General features: G+C 40.8%; 1 protein-coding gene across 1 annotated transcript in view; it reads right to left on the bottom strand.

Moving 5' to 3' along the window:
• ptprq (protein tyrosine phosphatase receptor type Q) overlaps positions 1-17,285 on the bottom strand; it is a 173,279-nt gene that overhangs the window by 27,421 nt on the left and 128,573 nt on the right. The window contains exons 41-42 of the mRNA XM_048607916.1: positions 3,785-3,811; positions 3,169-3,250 (exon numbers count right to left, since the gene is read on the bottom strand). Of these exons, the coding sequence (XP_048463873.1) occupies positions 3,169-3,250; positions 3,785-3,811 (109 nt within the window). The remainder of the gene's footprint in view (positions 1-3,168; positions 3,251-3,784; positions 3,812-17,285) is intronic.

The raw sequence follows: 17,285 nt of genomic DNA, 5'->3' as shown, positions 1-17,285 counted from the left end.
ATCCCATCAGAGCCCGAACCAAAGAACCAAGTATAGCAGGACATTAGTCTCAAAGAAGAGGTTGATGCAGGATTCGTGCTCACTGATGGCAAGATGTTAATTAGGCTAATTAATAAGTTAATAGATAGTCCGTTGAAATTTAGTAGTGTCTCAGAGATTAAATTGAGTTACATGCCATTTCCTATCTCTTAAAGGCTTACCAGCACAATCCTATAAGGTTTGTCAGGAACCTACCAGTCCCTCATTGTCAAACAATTTGTGCTTGACTGGGGAACCTAGCATGGTAGATAAAGCATGGAAGAGGTTACCAAAAACCACACCTCTGTCTCTGAGCCCTGTGCCATCACTCTTGTCCCATCCTCACTCATCTGAGCCCAGGAACCAGCAACAATCCCTCCTGAAGTCCCTGGAGCATCATCAGCAGTTGTCAGTCTCCAATTGCTGGCAGCTCTTTCCAGATGGGGTTTCTACCACCAGGGTCCTAAATCAAGGGGGTGTCCCCTGCTGGCTAGTTAAACTGGCACCTAATCTGGTTGGGTCTTCCCTACAGAAGTAATACTGACTTCCCACTAAAGGCGATGATGGAAGGTGGATCATCGCCTCCCCCTCTCTCTATTTATTTCAGAGTCCCCTTCCCCTCCCCCATTTCTGAAGAAGGGTCCAAACCTGAAACGTCAGCTTTCCTGCTCCTCTGATGCTGCCTGGCCTGCTGTGTTCCTCCAGCTCTACACCTTGTTATCTCAGACTCCAGCATTGGCAGTTCCTACTATCTCTGAGTGAGAAGTAATACTGACTTCCCAATAGTTCTCCAACCTGTTGGTAGGAACCATGTCAGGGTGTTTAAATCCAGTCATCTACACAGACAGCAAGCAGCAGCATAAGATGACATAAGATGATTTTGCAAGACTGTAGGCATGAAACAGGTTGACAACAAGACACAGTCGCATCCTAATGACAGGGAAAACTAGAACAAATGAACAAAAATATGGTTGCTAAACTCCATTTTCTCTGGACAAAATTCATACAAAGTGCAGCCCATGTATTTCCCTGTGAGTAACTAATGTGCCATCAGTGTTACTTGCCTTGTGCACTTTCTCTTGATGACATAACGTGACGTACAATTTCTGCACCTATATTACTATATTTTCCAGGTTTGCTTAATGGGTACATTGAATGACTTAATAAAAATATACCTCTTGTGGGATGATTTAATTGGGCAAATTGTTTGCATTATACATGATGCTAAAGCAGTTGACTGGCCCTATCTAGTTTTTGCAACATTCTTCTCACATTTGAGTGAGAAGGTGAGTGAGATGAACATTGCACAGTCTTCAGAACCAGCATCTCTATGCACTGTGTCATGCCTTTACTGCTCAGCATTCGGAGGTTGGGCTACATCACATTAGTCTAAGCTGCTGCTGTGGTTTTTCCTGCAGAGGCCCTGAAATTTCCACAGAATTATGAAACACGACATAAAACTAGAGGTGAGGTAAGAGTGACTGCCATTGATTTAAAAGTTGCATTTGACCCAGCGGCATCAAGGAGCCCTCGCAAAATTAGAGTCAATGGGAATCTGGGGTGAACTCCACTGGTTAGAATCATACCTAGCACAAAGGAAATAGCTATAATTATTGGAGTTTGTCATCTCAGAGCCAGGACATCTCTGTATGAGTTCCTTCGGGTAAAGTCCTAGGCGCAACTACCTTCCCTCCACTATAGGTCAGAAGTGAAGAAGCTCACTAATTAGGGTGCAATGTTCAGAGCCATTCACAAGATGTGGACAAAATCCACACTTGGGATGAGAGTTCATGCCACACAAGTGCTAAGCTATGAGAATTCCCAACAAAAGAAAATCTAACTGTCACCCTTTGACAATCAATGGCATTACCATCACTGAATTCTCTCTTCAGGATTACCATTTACCAAAAACTAAACTAGACTAGCAATATAAATGCTGTGATTATGACAGCAGGTCAGAGGCTGGGATCCTGCAGTAACTTACCTTCTGATTCCTCAAAACGTCTCTGCCATTTCCAAAGAACAAGTCAGGAGTGTGATGGAATGCTCCCACTCAAGAAGCTTGACACTATCCAGAACAAAGCAGCCTGTTTGATTGGCACCACATCCACAAACATTCATTCCCTCCACTACCAACTCTCAGTGGCAGCAGTGTGTGCCATCTACAAGATACACTGCAAAAATTCAGGAAAGCTCTTTAGACAGCTTCTTCCACGCCATCTCCATCTGGAAGAACAAGGGCAGCAGATATCTGGGAACACATTTACCTATGGGTTCCCCACTGAGCCATGTACCATCCTGATTTGGAAATAATATCGCCATTCCTTCAGCGTCTCTCGGTAAAATTTTTGGAACTCCGTTCCTGACTAGCATTGTGGGTCTACCTACAACAAATGGACTGCAATGCTTCAAGAAGGCAGCTCACCACCACCCTCACAAGCACAATTATGGATGGACAATAAATGTTGGCCCGACCAGCAATGCCTACATCCCATGAATGAATAAAAACTATTAAAACTATAACATAATATTTTTAAATTACTCCCCATGAATGATATGAAACTATCATTAAATGTGGCACATTGAAATCACAAATATTACTTTCATGTTACTCTGTTTAATTATTTGTTTGGTTTCTTAGCTCCATTATACTAATTTTCCAGCAGATTGCCAGGACAGTCAGTGCCATTCAGGTTTATCACCTTTGAAATTGAATTTAAAATTAAATTTAAGGTTACATTTCAAACTTCGGTTGCTCTGAATGTGGAGCTGGTGTGTTGAAATGACCTTGAACCTGTCCAGGGATTACAAAATTTTAAAAAATAACGCTTAAAAAAGAACTTTGTGGAATTAATCTCTGCCTAATGAACATGTATAGTAGCACCCTAGAAAGAATAATATCAATGCGGGGTGGTTTGCAGAGGATCAACTACATGGAGGTGACTGGCAAATGATTCTGATCAGGTTGCCACCTACAGTGAAAAGTCAAAATTAGTGTAATGTTACTATGTAAACATTAAACTTGGTAATTGAGTATTGATTATCAGGGTGAAGGTTCTCACTTGTCTCACATGCACTAAACTATATGTAAATTGTGACATGTAGAGTGTCTAAATTTTTGGTATGTTGTGACAACTGTTGGAGACATACCGAAAATTCTTCTTGAAACTTCAGGTTGTTGTTAATACACAGATCTTCCACATGCTGCAAGAATGACTTCTTGCTAATGGGCCTGTGGGCAGATTGAATAAAACCAATTACAAACTCATTTATTTCGCAATTTGCTACAAATACATAGATCACTCTTTGGGTTACAGACTGGACTCAAAAATATCCAAAGTTACTAAAATTCTTTAGATTTAAGCACACAAGCCTGATAAGGAAATATTCAAACAGTGAGTGATTTGTTTGAAGGGATGGTTAAAAATGGCATATGTAGACATGACTACTTTTTGAAGACTTTTGTGGAACTGAAAGTTCTTTTTTGGAATTAGGAACATAAAACAAATGCAATGAAAGCATTGTCACTCTGTCCTGCTCTCCAAGGAATTTAAATAAGCCCACATTGCTGCCAAAGCTGAAACACAGATATGTAAGGTTCACTCCAGGGGGAGACAAAAAGAGCCCTTCTCCAGTTACCATGCAATTGGTCATGCTTTTATGATTTATATTGTTTGGCTTTTAATCTGACAGAAAATAGAAAAGAAACCACATCAAATTTTATCCAGCTATGAACAACAAAACAGAGAAATGTGCAACCACTTACTTGAGAGATTTCCTATAACTGAGTAATCTGCAATGTAGAGATTTTTCAAAGTTTTGTATTTTCCAAATACATTTTGCATTTGTTTTATAGTTGATACAATATACAAAGAAGGAGCATAAAACACACACAACAAACTTTGTGCTTATGAAAAGAGAAAGCATTTTTTATATTATAAATTAAATTAACATATTTTAGATGCATTTTCTTGAAAACCATGATATAATGTTTAATACTCATTTAATATTCATTTTTATTACATGAAGAGCATAAAAGCATAAGAAATAAGAACAGCAAAAGGCCATTTGGGCCCTCAAGCCTGTCTTGCCTCAGCAAGATTGTGCCTGGGTCTGCTCCATGCATCAATTCCTCTTCCATGCCAGCTCAACACAGCCTTTAACTACCTGATAGTTCAATAATCTATCTACCCCCTCTTTAAATGCTTACAGTCATTTAACCTCCACCACTCTCCAAGGCAGAGAATTCCAAACACTCATTATCCTCTTGGAGAAAAAAAAATCTTCACATCTTAGTTTTAAATCAGTGTCCCCTTATTTTGTATCTATGCCCCCTAGTTTGGAATTCTTGCAGTAGTGGTAACATCTCGTCAACATCTACCCAAGGCCCCTCAGAATCTTCTTTGTTTCAACCAGAATGCCCCTCATTCTTCTAAAGTCTAATGATTAAAGGCCGCACCTGTTTTGCTGTTCTTGATAAGTCAACTCTTGTGCCTCAGGAGTCAGACTAGTAAACTTCTTTTGAACAACTTCTTTAGCCAGTAGTTTTTTTTTACATACAAGGATCAAAATTGTAAACAGCATTTTGAGTGGAACCTTACCAACTCCCTGCACAGTTGTAACAAGAATTCCGTTTTAAAACGCCAACCCCCTAACAATAAACGTCAAATTCTTAATTACTTTCTGCATGTACACCACAATGTTTGCATTTAATTGACAAGAACATTCAGATCCCTCTATACTGCACCTTTTTGGAGTCTCTCTCCATTTAAATAATAGTCTGCCTTTTCATTCTTCTTACCAAAGTGCATAGCTGCACACCTTCCTACATTGAACTTCATCTGTCAAGTTTTTGCCCACTTGTTCAACTTATCTATATCGCCTTGCAGACTTCTTATGTCCTTATGCCTTCTTCCCTATTTTTGTATCATCAGTAAGTCTACACTCTGCCCCTTCCTCTAAGTCATTAATAATTGATAGTAAATAATTGAAGGCCCAGGACAGATCACTGTGGGACTCCATCTATTATATCTTTCCAACCATTAATCCTGATTTGCTGTCTTCTGTATGTTAACCAATCCTCAATCTATGCAAATACATTACCCCCAAAGCCGTCAGCTTCCATCTTGTGCAATATCCTTTCATATAGCACTTACCTAATGCCTTCTGAAACACCAAATACACTACTTAAACAAATCTGGCAAACATGATTGCCTTTTCACAAAATCATGTTGACTCCATTCGTTTGCACTAAGCTTTTCTAAATGCCCTGATATTTCTTTGTCAATAATGAATTGTAGAATTTTTAAAATGGCAGATGTTAGATTAACTTGCTTATGGCTTCCTACTTCCTGTCATCCTCCCTTCGTGAACATGGGTACCACATTAGCAGTTTTCAGATTTGCTGGAATCCTCCTGGAACCCAGTGAGTTCTGGAATATTTTTACCAACATGCTGCTCTAAGAGGGAGTGCACTGTACAAATTTGTCATCCATATCATCCTTGCACATCGTATTTGTCAATATGCAGATTAAGATCACCCGTGACATTTGTACTACCTTTCCTACACATTTCCATTATTTACCGATTTATACTGTCTTACTGTGAGGCAACTCTTTTGGGGTAAAGGATGACTTCTGCCCATGACTTATTTCCCTTGCCATTCCTTATTGTCACCCAAACAGATTCTACATCATGAAAAAAACAGAAGTTGCAGGAAAAGCTCAGCAGATCTGGCAGCATCTGTGAAGAAAAAGTCAGAGTTAACGTTCTGAGGAAGGGTCACCGGATCCAAAACGTTAACTCTGATTTTTTCTTCACAGATGCTGGCACACCTGCTGAGCTTTTCCTGCAACTTCTGTTTTTGTTCCTGACTTACAGCATCCGCAGTTCTTTCGGTTTTTAGATTCCACCTCATGATCTATTGGAACTGCACCGCTGCTTACCACTACACTGACATTTTCTTTATTAACAGTACTACCCCAACTCCTTTTCCTTTGCATGTATTCTTCTGAAATATTGAATACCCCTGAATAATAAGCTCCCTGACTTGGTAACCGTAAAAACATGTCCCTGTAATAGTTATCAAATCATATGAACTTATTTCTATTTAAGCCATCAATTCATTGACCTTGTTACAAATACTGCCTGCACTCAAATAAGGAGCCTTAAACTATAACATTTTATCATTATTATTCTCTCTGGTTCTGATTTCTGCTGCACACATCTGTGTATATTTTCAACTCCTTCCTGTTGCACTTTGATTATCATTTGCCTCTTCAGTACCCTGCACCTTTGCTTTCTTGCTCCTTTCTTGATTTTGTAAACTTCCCTTCAATTAAACCCACCCGCTACCACCCACCCCATCCACCCACCCCACCCCCAAACACATACACACAACACTCTCTCTCTCGCGCGCACACACACACACACACACACACACCTAATTAGTTTGAAAGTCCAACCAGAACTCTATTTATACGATTTGCCAGGACACATGGCTCAAATGATGCCCATCCTCTCTCTCCCCAATACTGGTACCAGTGCGCCATGATTCAGAATCCATTTCTTCCATACTCGTCTTTGAGCCATGCATTTACCTGTATAATCTCATTTACCCTATGCTAATTTCCATGTGCCTCAGGTAGTAATCCATTGTGACTCTACTTTCTAATTTAGCCCTTCACTGTTCATAATTTCTCAGCAGAACCTCTTTCCCATTCCCACCTGTGTTGGTGGTATCACATGGACCTCTCATCTATATAGCCCAGAAGAAATGTCCTGAGCCTTGGCACCAGTTCAGCAACACAGCTGCGGGGATTGTTTGTCATTGTTGCAAAGAACAAAGGTAAATGCCAGAAATAGGGGGAAAGAGCTATTCCACAGGCATTACATGTGAAAGTATATTGGCTTCCCAATACTGGCTGTGGGCTGTATCGTGAGGCCCAGATTAGGCAAATAGTTTGGGCTCTTGAATACCTCTTAATTATGAAAACATACTTTTAAGTTTGACTTAGCTGCACATAGCCACAGAACCCTCCCTCCACCCCCTGTTCATTAGGCCAAAGTAGGCTGGGTGGGTGGATGCCAGAATCTCTGACGAACATGTGCAGCTATATCAAAGAAATGCACCAAAATTGATGCCTTTCTCCACTTGCCCCGTCCAATGAGGTGCTGTCGCTCTGAACATGAAAGAGTCCAATAGAATCACTGTTGCCAGAATTATGAATGCTGTAACTTCAGGCCCATGAAATTTACTTTTATGGTTTCTATGCTCTCTCAATTTAAAACAAAGGCGGAAAATCTTCCGAGTGAGCTTTCTCAACTGGAATCATTAACTTTTTATTACTATTGAGTTTTATTCACATTTTTACTTTTTAATTTCAGTATGGATCTATTATTTAAGCCCTAAACTATCCATTTTCACATATGTGCATATTTTTATGGTATATTTTTATGCTTTTTTAGGATGTGTATTTCAGATTGAGAGTATTGATTTTACTTCAAGCAATTTTACAGCTGAATCTCACAGCTGGACAATTTTCTTTACTAAATTTGTTATGGCCATAAACAGTACGTTAGTTTTCCATAACTATAATAGTGAAAGGCACATAGCAAAGTTACCACGAAATTGCAATCCACCATATTTAATGATTTATTAGCTGCACCAGGAAAACTTGAAATGGAAAAGTGTAATAATAGGTGTCCATCATTCATTATGTCATCATGAAAGTGTACAGATACTGAATATTTTGGACTCTATAATGTCCATTTAGCGTTATTTTGGTCCTAATGTGTAACAATATCCTGCATACATTCAGAATTGATTTTACATAATACTGTAACCACAGCAAGTCTTCTCTGAACCATCGTAGGCTACATGAATCTTCAATCATGGTTTAAATTATTACATAAAAACCGAACAAACTGTGGATGCTGTAAATCAGGAACAAAAACAGAAGTTGCTGGAAAAGCTCAGCCGATCTGGCAGCATCTGTGAAGAAAAATAAAAGTTAACGTTTTGGGTCCAGTGACCTTCCTCAGAACTGATGGTTGCTAGGAAAATGTCAGTTTATATGCAGAAGCTGGGTGGGGGAGAGTCTAAGGAGTAAACAACAGGTGGAATAGAGCACAAAAAGAGAGAAGAACAGTTGGACTGACAACGGAGTTCATAACAATCTGGCTAGGAGGGTAAATAGCTGTTAATAGAGACTGTCAGTGGCTAAAAATAGGTAGTGTGTAATGGCAGGCTATATGATAACAAGGCTTGGTGTGTGGGGCTAGAACATGGGAGAGTTCAGGCTCTAAAATTATTGAACTCAATATTAAGTCTGGAGGGCTACAGGGTCCCCAGCAAAAAATGAGGTGTTGTTCTTCCAGCTTGCACTGGATTTTGCTGGAACACTGCAGCAAGCCTGAGACAGAGATGTTGGCCATGGAACAGGGTAGTCTGTTAATGTGGAAGGCAACTGGAAGCTCAGGGTCTTTGTGGCAAGCAGAATGTAGATGTTCTGTGAAGCAGTCACCCAGTCTACTCTTCGTTTCCCCAGTGTAGAGGAGACCACATTGTGAGCAGTGAATGCAGAAGACTAGATTCTGGGAAGTGCAGGTAAAGTGCTGCTTCACCTGGAAGGTATGTTTGGGCTCTTGGATACTGGGGAGGGAGGAGGTAAATGGGCAGGTGTTACACCTTTGGCGGTTGCATGGGAAGGTGCGGTGGGATTGTGGGAGGTTGTTGGGAGTGAAGGAAAAGTGGACCAGGGTGTCCCAGAGGAACGATCCCTGCGGAGGGCTGACAAGGGAGGGGAGGAGAGTATGTGTGTGCTGGTAGCATCTCGTTGGAGGTGACAGAAATGGTGTCTGATGATCTTCTGGATGTGGATGCTGGTGGGATGGTAGGTAAGGACAAGAGGAACCCTATTGCTGTTGCGGGAGGGAAGAAAGTGGGTCAGGGCAGAAGACCGGGAGATGGGGCAGACCCGGTTGAGGGCCCTGTTGACAACAGTGCTGGGGAATCCTTCTTCAACAAGGGGCCTTCCGAAATGTCCAGCTTCTTCCTCAACCGAGGATTCCTCAGCACCATTGTCAACAAGGCCCGCAACCGGGTCTGACCCTTCTTCCACACTTGCGTCCTCACCAGTGATAGGGTTCCTCTTGGCCTTACCTACCGTCCCACTAGCATCCACATCCAGAAGATCATTAGCTGCCATTTCTGCCACGTTCAGTGAGAAGCCATTACTAGACACATACTCCCCTCCCCTCCTATGTCTGCCTCCCACAGAGACTGTTCCCTCCAGGACACCCCTGGAGTCCACGCTTCCTTCACCCCCACAACACACCCCCACATTCCCATGGCACCTTCCCCTGCAACCGCCGAAGGTGTAACACCTGCCCATTTACCTCCTCCCTCCTCAGTATCTAAAGACCCAAACATACCTTCCAGGTGAAGCAGCGCTTTACCTTCACTTCCCAGAACCTAGTCTACTGCATTCGCTGCTCACAATGTGGTCTCCTCTACACTGGGGAAACAAAGCGTAGACTGGGCGTCCGCTTTGCAGAACACCTACATTCTGCCCGCAAAAGAGAACCTGAGCCTCCAGTTGCCTTCCAGTTTAACACACCGCCCTGTTCCCTGGCCAACGTCAAAGCTCAGCGCAAGCTAGAAGTTCAGCACCTCATTTTCCTATTGGGGACCCTCCCCTGCACCCTCCAAACTCAATATTGAGTTCAATAATTTTAGGGCCATGTCTCCCATGTCCTAGCACTCTACCCCACACACCAGGCCTTGTTATCACATAGCCTGCCATTACACACTACCTATTGTTAGTCACTAACAGTCTCCTGTAACAGCTATTCACCCTTCTAACCAGATCGTTATCAACTCCTTTGTCAATCTAAATGTTCTTCTGTCTTTTTAGGCTCTATCCCCACCTGTTGTTTACTTGTTAGCCCCTCTCCCCACCCTATCTTATGCATATAAACTGACAATTTCCTAGCTACCATCAGTTCTGAGGAAGGGTTACTGGACCTAAAACGTTAACTCTGATTTTTCTTCACAGATGCTGCCAGAGCTGCTGAGCTTTTCCAGCAACCTCCATGTTTGTTAAACTATTTCATGTTTAATTTATTAAAATTGTGAGCATTATGGTAGAAGTATTTTATGGTTCTTTAGTTTGGGACAGTTACAGTTGGAATTGCCCTCTCCTTGGTCTGCTTTGGGCAATAGAGAGAAAGATGGAAAAGTTTGGCTAGAATGAAAAAATTGCAATCTCAACATCAAGGAATTATTTTCTAATTCCCCCCAAAGCTTTAAATGACGACTTCAAAATCTTGCTATTGAGCAGTAAGTACTTTATTTCCATGCGTTTGCACTTCATTAACAGCCCAACTCCCCTGATGCTATGTCTGATTCTCCTTCTAGAGAGCATCAATTCCAAAAATATAGGCCAGAGTAGGTAATGGACACCTTAAGCCTGCTGAATGTTTGTCTCAACCACCACTCAACCATCTCTTCATCACAATGTTTCTGTATACCCCATGATTGCCACTTTCCTTAATCCTTTGCCCATAGAAGTCAGCAGTAGCAAACCATACACCTCATCACATCAGCATGTCTGCCCTCAAGCCAGCTCACACATTACTTTGGCCCTTCAATACTTTACTTTAGAACTCAGAGACACTTACGACATGCATATTTCTGCCTGGTTGCTTTTCATGCAGGGACACACACACGCATCTACTGAGGATACGTCTTATGGCTCTTACCCTGCTTTCAATATGCTCACTTATTTTGTACTTACTTGGAGGCTGCCAACCTTTGTAGGTTGCGGTGCTTTTTATTATAATGGGAGAGGCAGGCAGCTTGTCACGATGGGAAGCACTGACCAGTCATGGGGTGGACATGTTGCTGCATGGCACCAGGTTACATCAGTGTTACATATGCAGTACATGCCAAGAGTTTAGGGAGCAAACACACTGCATTTGCTGCAAGCATATCTAAACGTTATAGGGGAGGAGTCTTTAAGTGGAATCAAGGGGAACTACAGTCAGTGAGGCGGGGGGTCGTGTACCATCACAGTCAGTGAAGGGGCTCATTTAATTCTTGTCTAGAATTGGCCAAGGCCAATCAGGCCCTTGGTCCCACCAAATGTCAGGGACCTGTGCCCTTACAGTCCAGGAACTGGGTTACAGTCAGTCCTGTAGGTGAAGTGCCACCAGTCTAGGGATTACAAGTAGCTAAGACAGGGAATTGTGGTGAGACCAGAGCTGTTCTCAGTTGGGGCAGTTCTGCCAAGTCATTCTGAGGGTGGGCCACAATCAGTCCCAATGGTTTACTCAGTAATGGTTCAGGGAGCTTATCAGGTGGTAAGTCCATGGAGTCTTGGGAGAAAGCAGGCACCTCAAATCTGGGATAAAACAGTATGGAGCTGGAGGAACATGGCAGGCCAGGCAGCATCAGAGGAGCAGGAAAGTTGATGTTTCAAGTCACACCCTGCTCCTCTGATGCTGCCTGGCCTGCTGTGTTCCTCCAGCTCCACACTGTGTTATCTCTGACTCCAGCATCTGCAGTTCTCACTATCTCAAATCTGGGGAGTGGCTTCATTGCACTGGGTCACTGAGTGAATGATGACCTTGTTATTAGTGCAGTATTTTTTATTATTTCTGTTGCTGAATAAGTATTTCACTATCCCTCTGATTGTAAACTTTATATCATTGGAGATCCCCTTCCAAGAAATTTCCTTTTGACCCTTCCACCACTGGTAATGTTTCAATGTTTCGGAGTGCATGTAGACTGCTAGGTTACCCAGAAATATAGGTGCATCCTGTAGAACAGTGCTGAACCTGTGAGTATGATTTGTGCAGTTCTTGGGGCAGCTGGAGTGAGGTCAAGGTCCCTCACTTCCCCTCTCACCTTGCTGTTGATGGCGAGTACCTACAGCTAGAGTCAATGGAGGGTAGCACCTTGCACATATCTGGTAGACACAGGGTGTGCTACACCTGGATCTCCATGGCAGTTTCCAACCTATCCATGGAGACAGCCAAACACACACATGACAGTAATGGCAATGCTTAAAGCCTCCTCCTTCCTTCAATCCAGCTTGTCGACAGCCACTGAAAATCCTGCTGTTGTTCCTGTCTTCAATTTTTCACAAAGGCTTTTGTGGCCAGGAGCATGGGATTATCTTCTGCCTGGGGCTGAGCAGGTGCCTGGTCTCTGGGAGTCCCCTGAATGGCAGAGTCCTGGGACAATTCTTCCTCAGCCACCTGTAGAGGTGAGTCAGTGATGTGCTCACCAGATTGTGCATCTGGATAGAGTATACACTGTGGTGCAGAATACAGGCAAAAGCCTTGTCAATGCATCCTTTTGGAGTTCATTCATTTCCTCCTTCGAGGTGGAGGTGGAGCTGGAAATATCTATCACTGGCCTCTTCCTGGGGCAGTGCTTTGGATGCAGCTAGTGTCTGTGTACAAGGAGAGAAGGAACTTGTTGTGTAAGAGGGATAAAAGCTTTTGAAGGTTAAGAATGAGTTAGCATTGGTGTTAATGGGAGAGTGGTGCACACAGTACAATGAGGTTTACAGGGTTGGTTGGCTCCTGAGTTCTCTTTGTAGTGCCCTCTCCTTGGAGTTGGAATTTTTCCTTGTACAGAGTGACAAGCTGGATAGCCATCAACCCTGATTTCACCTGGTCTTGACTCTCTCAGTCCAGTTGTAGGCCAATTTAACCTACATTGAGGAAAAGGGAGGGATTGAGGATGTTGGAAGTGGGTGGAAGGGCAGATAGAGATGATGCAGGCGAAGCAGAGATGGTCACGTATCCCCAGTGAGTGGATGGCAGATGCAAAATGTAAGGGTTAATAATTTGGGATGATGAAATGAGTGGGAGCCATTGAGTGAACATGATACATCAATAGTGAGAGTGTTAGTCCATGAGCCTTGGTCAGAGGCGTATGCATTGCTATAGCTAGAGAGAGTGGGAATCTGCGAGTGCGAGGTAACAGAGAGACAATGGCAGTACTGAAACTTGTAGAGCACAAAAAATCATTATACTTCTTCCTGCACTGCTGGACATTTAAAAAAAAAATCTATGATACACCACTAACACAATCTGTTCTCTGGATCCAGGCCAGGTGTGTCTGGTGGATTGGTTGTCTGCAGGAAGAATGATGGTTCTCTTCTCCACCAACCCACCCATGAATGCCTCTCAGTCCCTGTCAGAAAAATGGGGAGTGAGCTTTACTTTCTGTGTCATTGGATCAGTGATAACAGTGGAGCCCCCAGCATGACGGCCAGTTTCTGGCTTGCAATGTCTGAAAATGGTGTGCGGCTAGCGGGACTTTTAATATGGTCCCAATGATGTCACCACCAAAAAGGTCCTGGCAGTGGTAAATGCTTTTCCCTTTCCTGCTTTGCAAATGCATGAGAAGGGACTTAAAGAACGCAGTTGCATAATTAATGAGATGAAGGCAGAAGACTGTGTTAAAAAAAAACTCACCCAAACATGGCAACTGATACAACATTTTAACTGCAAGTGGGAGAATTCTAATCCTGGATACAGGTAACTATCTATTTGTACATTGGAGTTACACTGCAAAAGTAGACCATTAGGCTCAACAGTCCATGTTAATGTTTGTGCCTCTACCTGAACTTTCTCTCATTATTCTCATCTAAATCTGCCATCATAACCTTCTCCCTCATCCGACTGCCTAGTTTCCCTGTAAATACAAATGTAGTATAACCAATGTTAGACATAGGTTTAGCATAAATTCCTTCCTTTTCACTTATCTCCTGAGAACTAAAGTGTAGTGCTTGGTTTGCTCTGTTTTTTTAAAAGCTGTGACACATTTCCCAGTGATTGATGTATTTGTACTCCAGGATCTCCATGTTATTCTACAAAGAGTATTTTCTGCATTTAAATCTACCAAACATTTAAATTAGTTTTGCTCAGCAAGGCCAGGACTTGCATATTCTTTCACAGTAAATAGCAACAGGGGCATTACAATGTTTGTCCAATTTTACAGTGATGTTATATTTGCCAAAGTACAGAAAGGGCCATTCCTGGCATCCATATGGCCATTGGGGTACTATGTTGCTACTTGTCTTCTGGCACCACCTCCTGTTCCTGCTCAACCATGTGCTATAACCAACTTGGTATCCCCTCTTCAAATAGATTATTTACATCCTTATTAGTGTGTCACTATTTTGATGCTTTAAACCATTGGTAAGAATTACTGAAATATTTTGCATTTTACTAGCATTGGTTTTTCATAATGTCATCAACTATAAAGATTCTGATAAAATTAAACATCAGCATTTTTGACTTAACAATCAATGACATAAAAAGAAAGGTCATGTCTTTAGTTTAAGTGTTAATTAGCTATCCATAGAGAAATGTGGGAGCCATAAATTCATTTACCATTACAATGTTTGGAGCTTTGTAAGAATGGTAAAATAGTCTTAGGGTCAATTAGTCCTCACCTAGACCATCAGCAAGGAGAATTCTCATACAATGCATTCAGAAGACAATCAGATATCTAAGTTACAACAACAAATGTTTCAACCATTTCAACCAGATGTTTCAAACACTCTGAACTTCACATGCTAAAGTGAAGCAGAGAGATTTAGGGAGGGAAATCCAGAGTTTATGGCTGACACTGTTGAAAGCATTGCCATCAAAGATGGAGCAGTTTAAATTGGGAACGCTCAATAGCGTATAATGAGAACAGCACGGATTTCTTACAGGTCTGTCAAATCACAGGAGATTACAGAGATAGGGAAGGGCTATGAAGAAATTTGAGAAGTTTAAATTTGATGTGTTGCTCAGGTGATAGCTAATGTAAATTAGTGAGCACAGAAGAGATGTATGAACAGTATTTGATACAAGTAAGGGCATGGACATTAGACCTTTGGGTGACCTCAAGTTTATTAAGCATAGTAAATGGAAGGTTGTCTTGGAGTATGTTGGAACTTCAAAACTAGAAATAGCATAGGAATGGATGAGAGTTTCAACTGATGTAAGGGTAGAATATAAAAAGTGAGTGGTGTACAAATTGGGTGGTAGCAGATTGGATGCTTCTTTTGTAGCTTACATCATCATTGTTTCCATTGCCTCATTATTCTGAACACACACACCAGGCAGATTTTAAAGTGTTTTAGTAATCAGGTTTCTGAAGTGTCCTGAAATCTTTAAGGATAAGGGAGTTTTTATCTAATTCTATCGTTCCTGTTACTGTAACTTGATATAGTTTTGTGTGAAATTACACCAGAAACTTCAACAGACTAAGTTCTTCACTTACTGGATGACATAAATTTCCTTGCGTCTAAAGAATATCGAGGAATAACTGTAAGAAAGGAGCCATCAGAATGTTAGTCTGTAAATTTTTAAAATGTTGGTTTTGAAAGTCAATGTCACGCTTTAACATTTTGTTTTGGCATCGGCGTATTTGCTGGTAGCACACAGGGGATGTTGCCAACAGGTCAACTAACATAATTCTCGAACAACACAAGTTCCTTAAATCGGCAGTTAAATCATGGCCATTCACATTGTCACACTAGATAGATTTATCAAATAATTCATGCTGTGAAACACAATCACTCAGAGAAAGATAGCCATAGCAGTTGTAAGTTAATGATTTAGCAGATCAATACAAATATAAATACTCAAGAAAACCAAAAGAAATAGAAATGTGCTTTTAAAACTGAAACCCTTCAAATCTGCTTATAGTATGAATGAAGGTCCTAAGTACTGGTCTACATATATAAATAAATCAAAAAATAATGTCTAATATACTCATTGATTTTAGTGCTGCTGTTTCACCCCGTATCATCATTATCCTGAACTGAACAGTAAGATGAAGTGTATTCTAACAGATTTAACTGGAATACAATCCATTCACTCACTTCTGGTGAAGAATTGAATACAAGGATGAAAACTGTCCCAATGTTATATATGTTTATTATGAAGGTAGATGTGGGCACCTTGTGTTTGATTTTAGATCCTGAAAATGCAGTGGTGCAGAAGGAAGCAATACATATGTCTTGTTTATAACAGTATCTGAGAAAACCACCTCAACTTCCTTTCACACCAGCTATTTTCACACTTGGTTAGGGCAATTGGAAGGATTAGGAATGGCCTAAAGCTGACCTTCTGGTCTGGGTCACTTAAATGAGGTAGCTTCCTTAGTTACATTGTTAGTCTCATTAAAATAAGAACAGAAATTAACAATGACAGAGCTTCTTTGTATCTACGATGTCTGAAAACATCCTTTAAAATTGTACTTATGAGTCTGCTTCTTCAGCATTTTTATGCTTTTTCAGTGCTTAAACAGGAACAGATGACAATAAACTCAAAATCGGGTCATCAAGCTCTTATCAGGAGATTATTGGATCTACTGGGCAGCTCTTACAATGAATTATCAACTGGCCCAAATTATGAGGAGCACATATGGTGGCATTTATCTCTAATCTGCATATTATTTCCTTAAACAGCAACCTGGGCACCAGATATTGGGCAGATGAGAAATTGTGAATGTGATAAACTTTCTCCCTAACCTGCTCCTTTAGTTTTCCACAAAAAAAATGGTACGGGAAGGTATGTAACAAAATTCTAAACCAATGTATTTAATGATTTTTACTTAATCTATGGAAAGATGAACTATATTAGTTTGGCCCCTGATTACAATAGTTTCTAAATGATTTCAAACACATTTCGTTCATTATTTTCAATTTATCTTTGCTTTGAATTTTCTTTTATTCACTGCAATCATTGTTTAGAATTACCTGAATATCTGCTTGTTATTCAAACTGTATGATGTACAATTTTAAGTTTAATTCACACTAGAGTATTTCATTTGAATGAATTGATCCTTTAATATTTCCAATATTTAGTCTACATTTGAAAGGATGAACAATCAAAAATATCAAAAATAATTAAAGGCAAAGTATGGATATAATTTTCAAGGCAAAGTACAGATATAATTTTATATCTGATATGCAGATAGTGAGCTGAATAAACAAAGTAATTACATGCTAAATTTCTTTCTTCCATACATTCACATTTCACAATCAGTTTTCTTATCCTGTACCTGAATTTCTGATCTATTTTGTCCAACCAATTGCACTAATACATGAGCAAAGTATAATTAGAATTTATCATGTTGAAACATAGTTTTCAAATAGCTGTTTAATATTTCTTTAAACCAATTTAAATTTCAGTGTCACTTAGTCAATTTTAAGGCAGAAACAAAATGTTGCTGCATTTCTTTTGGA

The sequence above is a fragment of the Rhincodon typus genome, chromosome 18 (assembly GCF_021869965.1).
Source record: "Rhincodon typus isolate 14 chromosome 18, sRhiTyp1.1, whole genome shotgun sequence".
Lineage (NCBI taxonomy): Eukaryota > Metazoa > Chordata > Chondrichthyes > Orectolobiformes > Rhincodontidae > Rhincodon > Rhincodon typus.
Note: the sequence above shows the minus strand (reverse complement) of the source record. Positions and strands in the feature narration are given on the sequence as shown.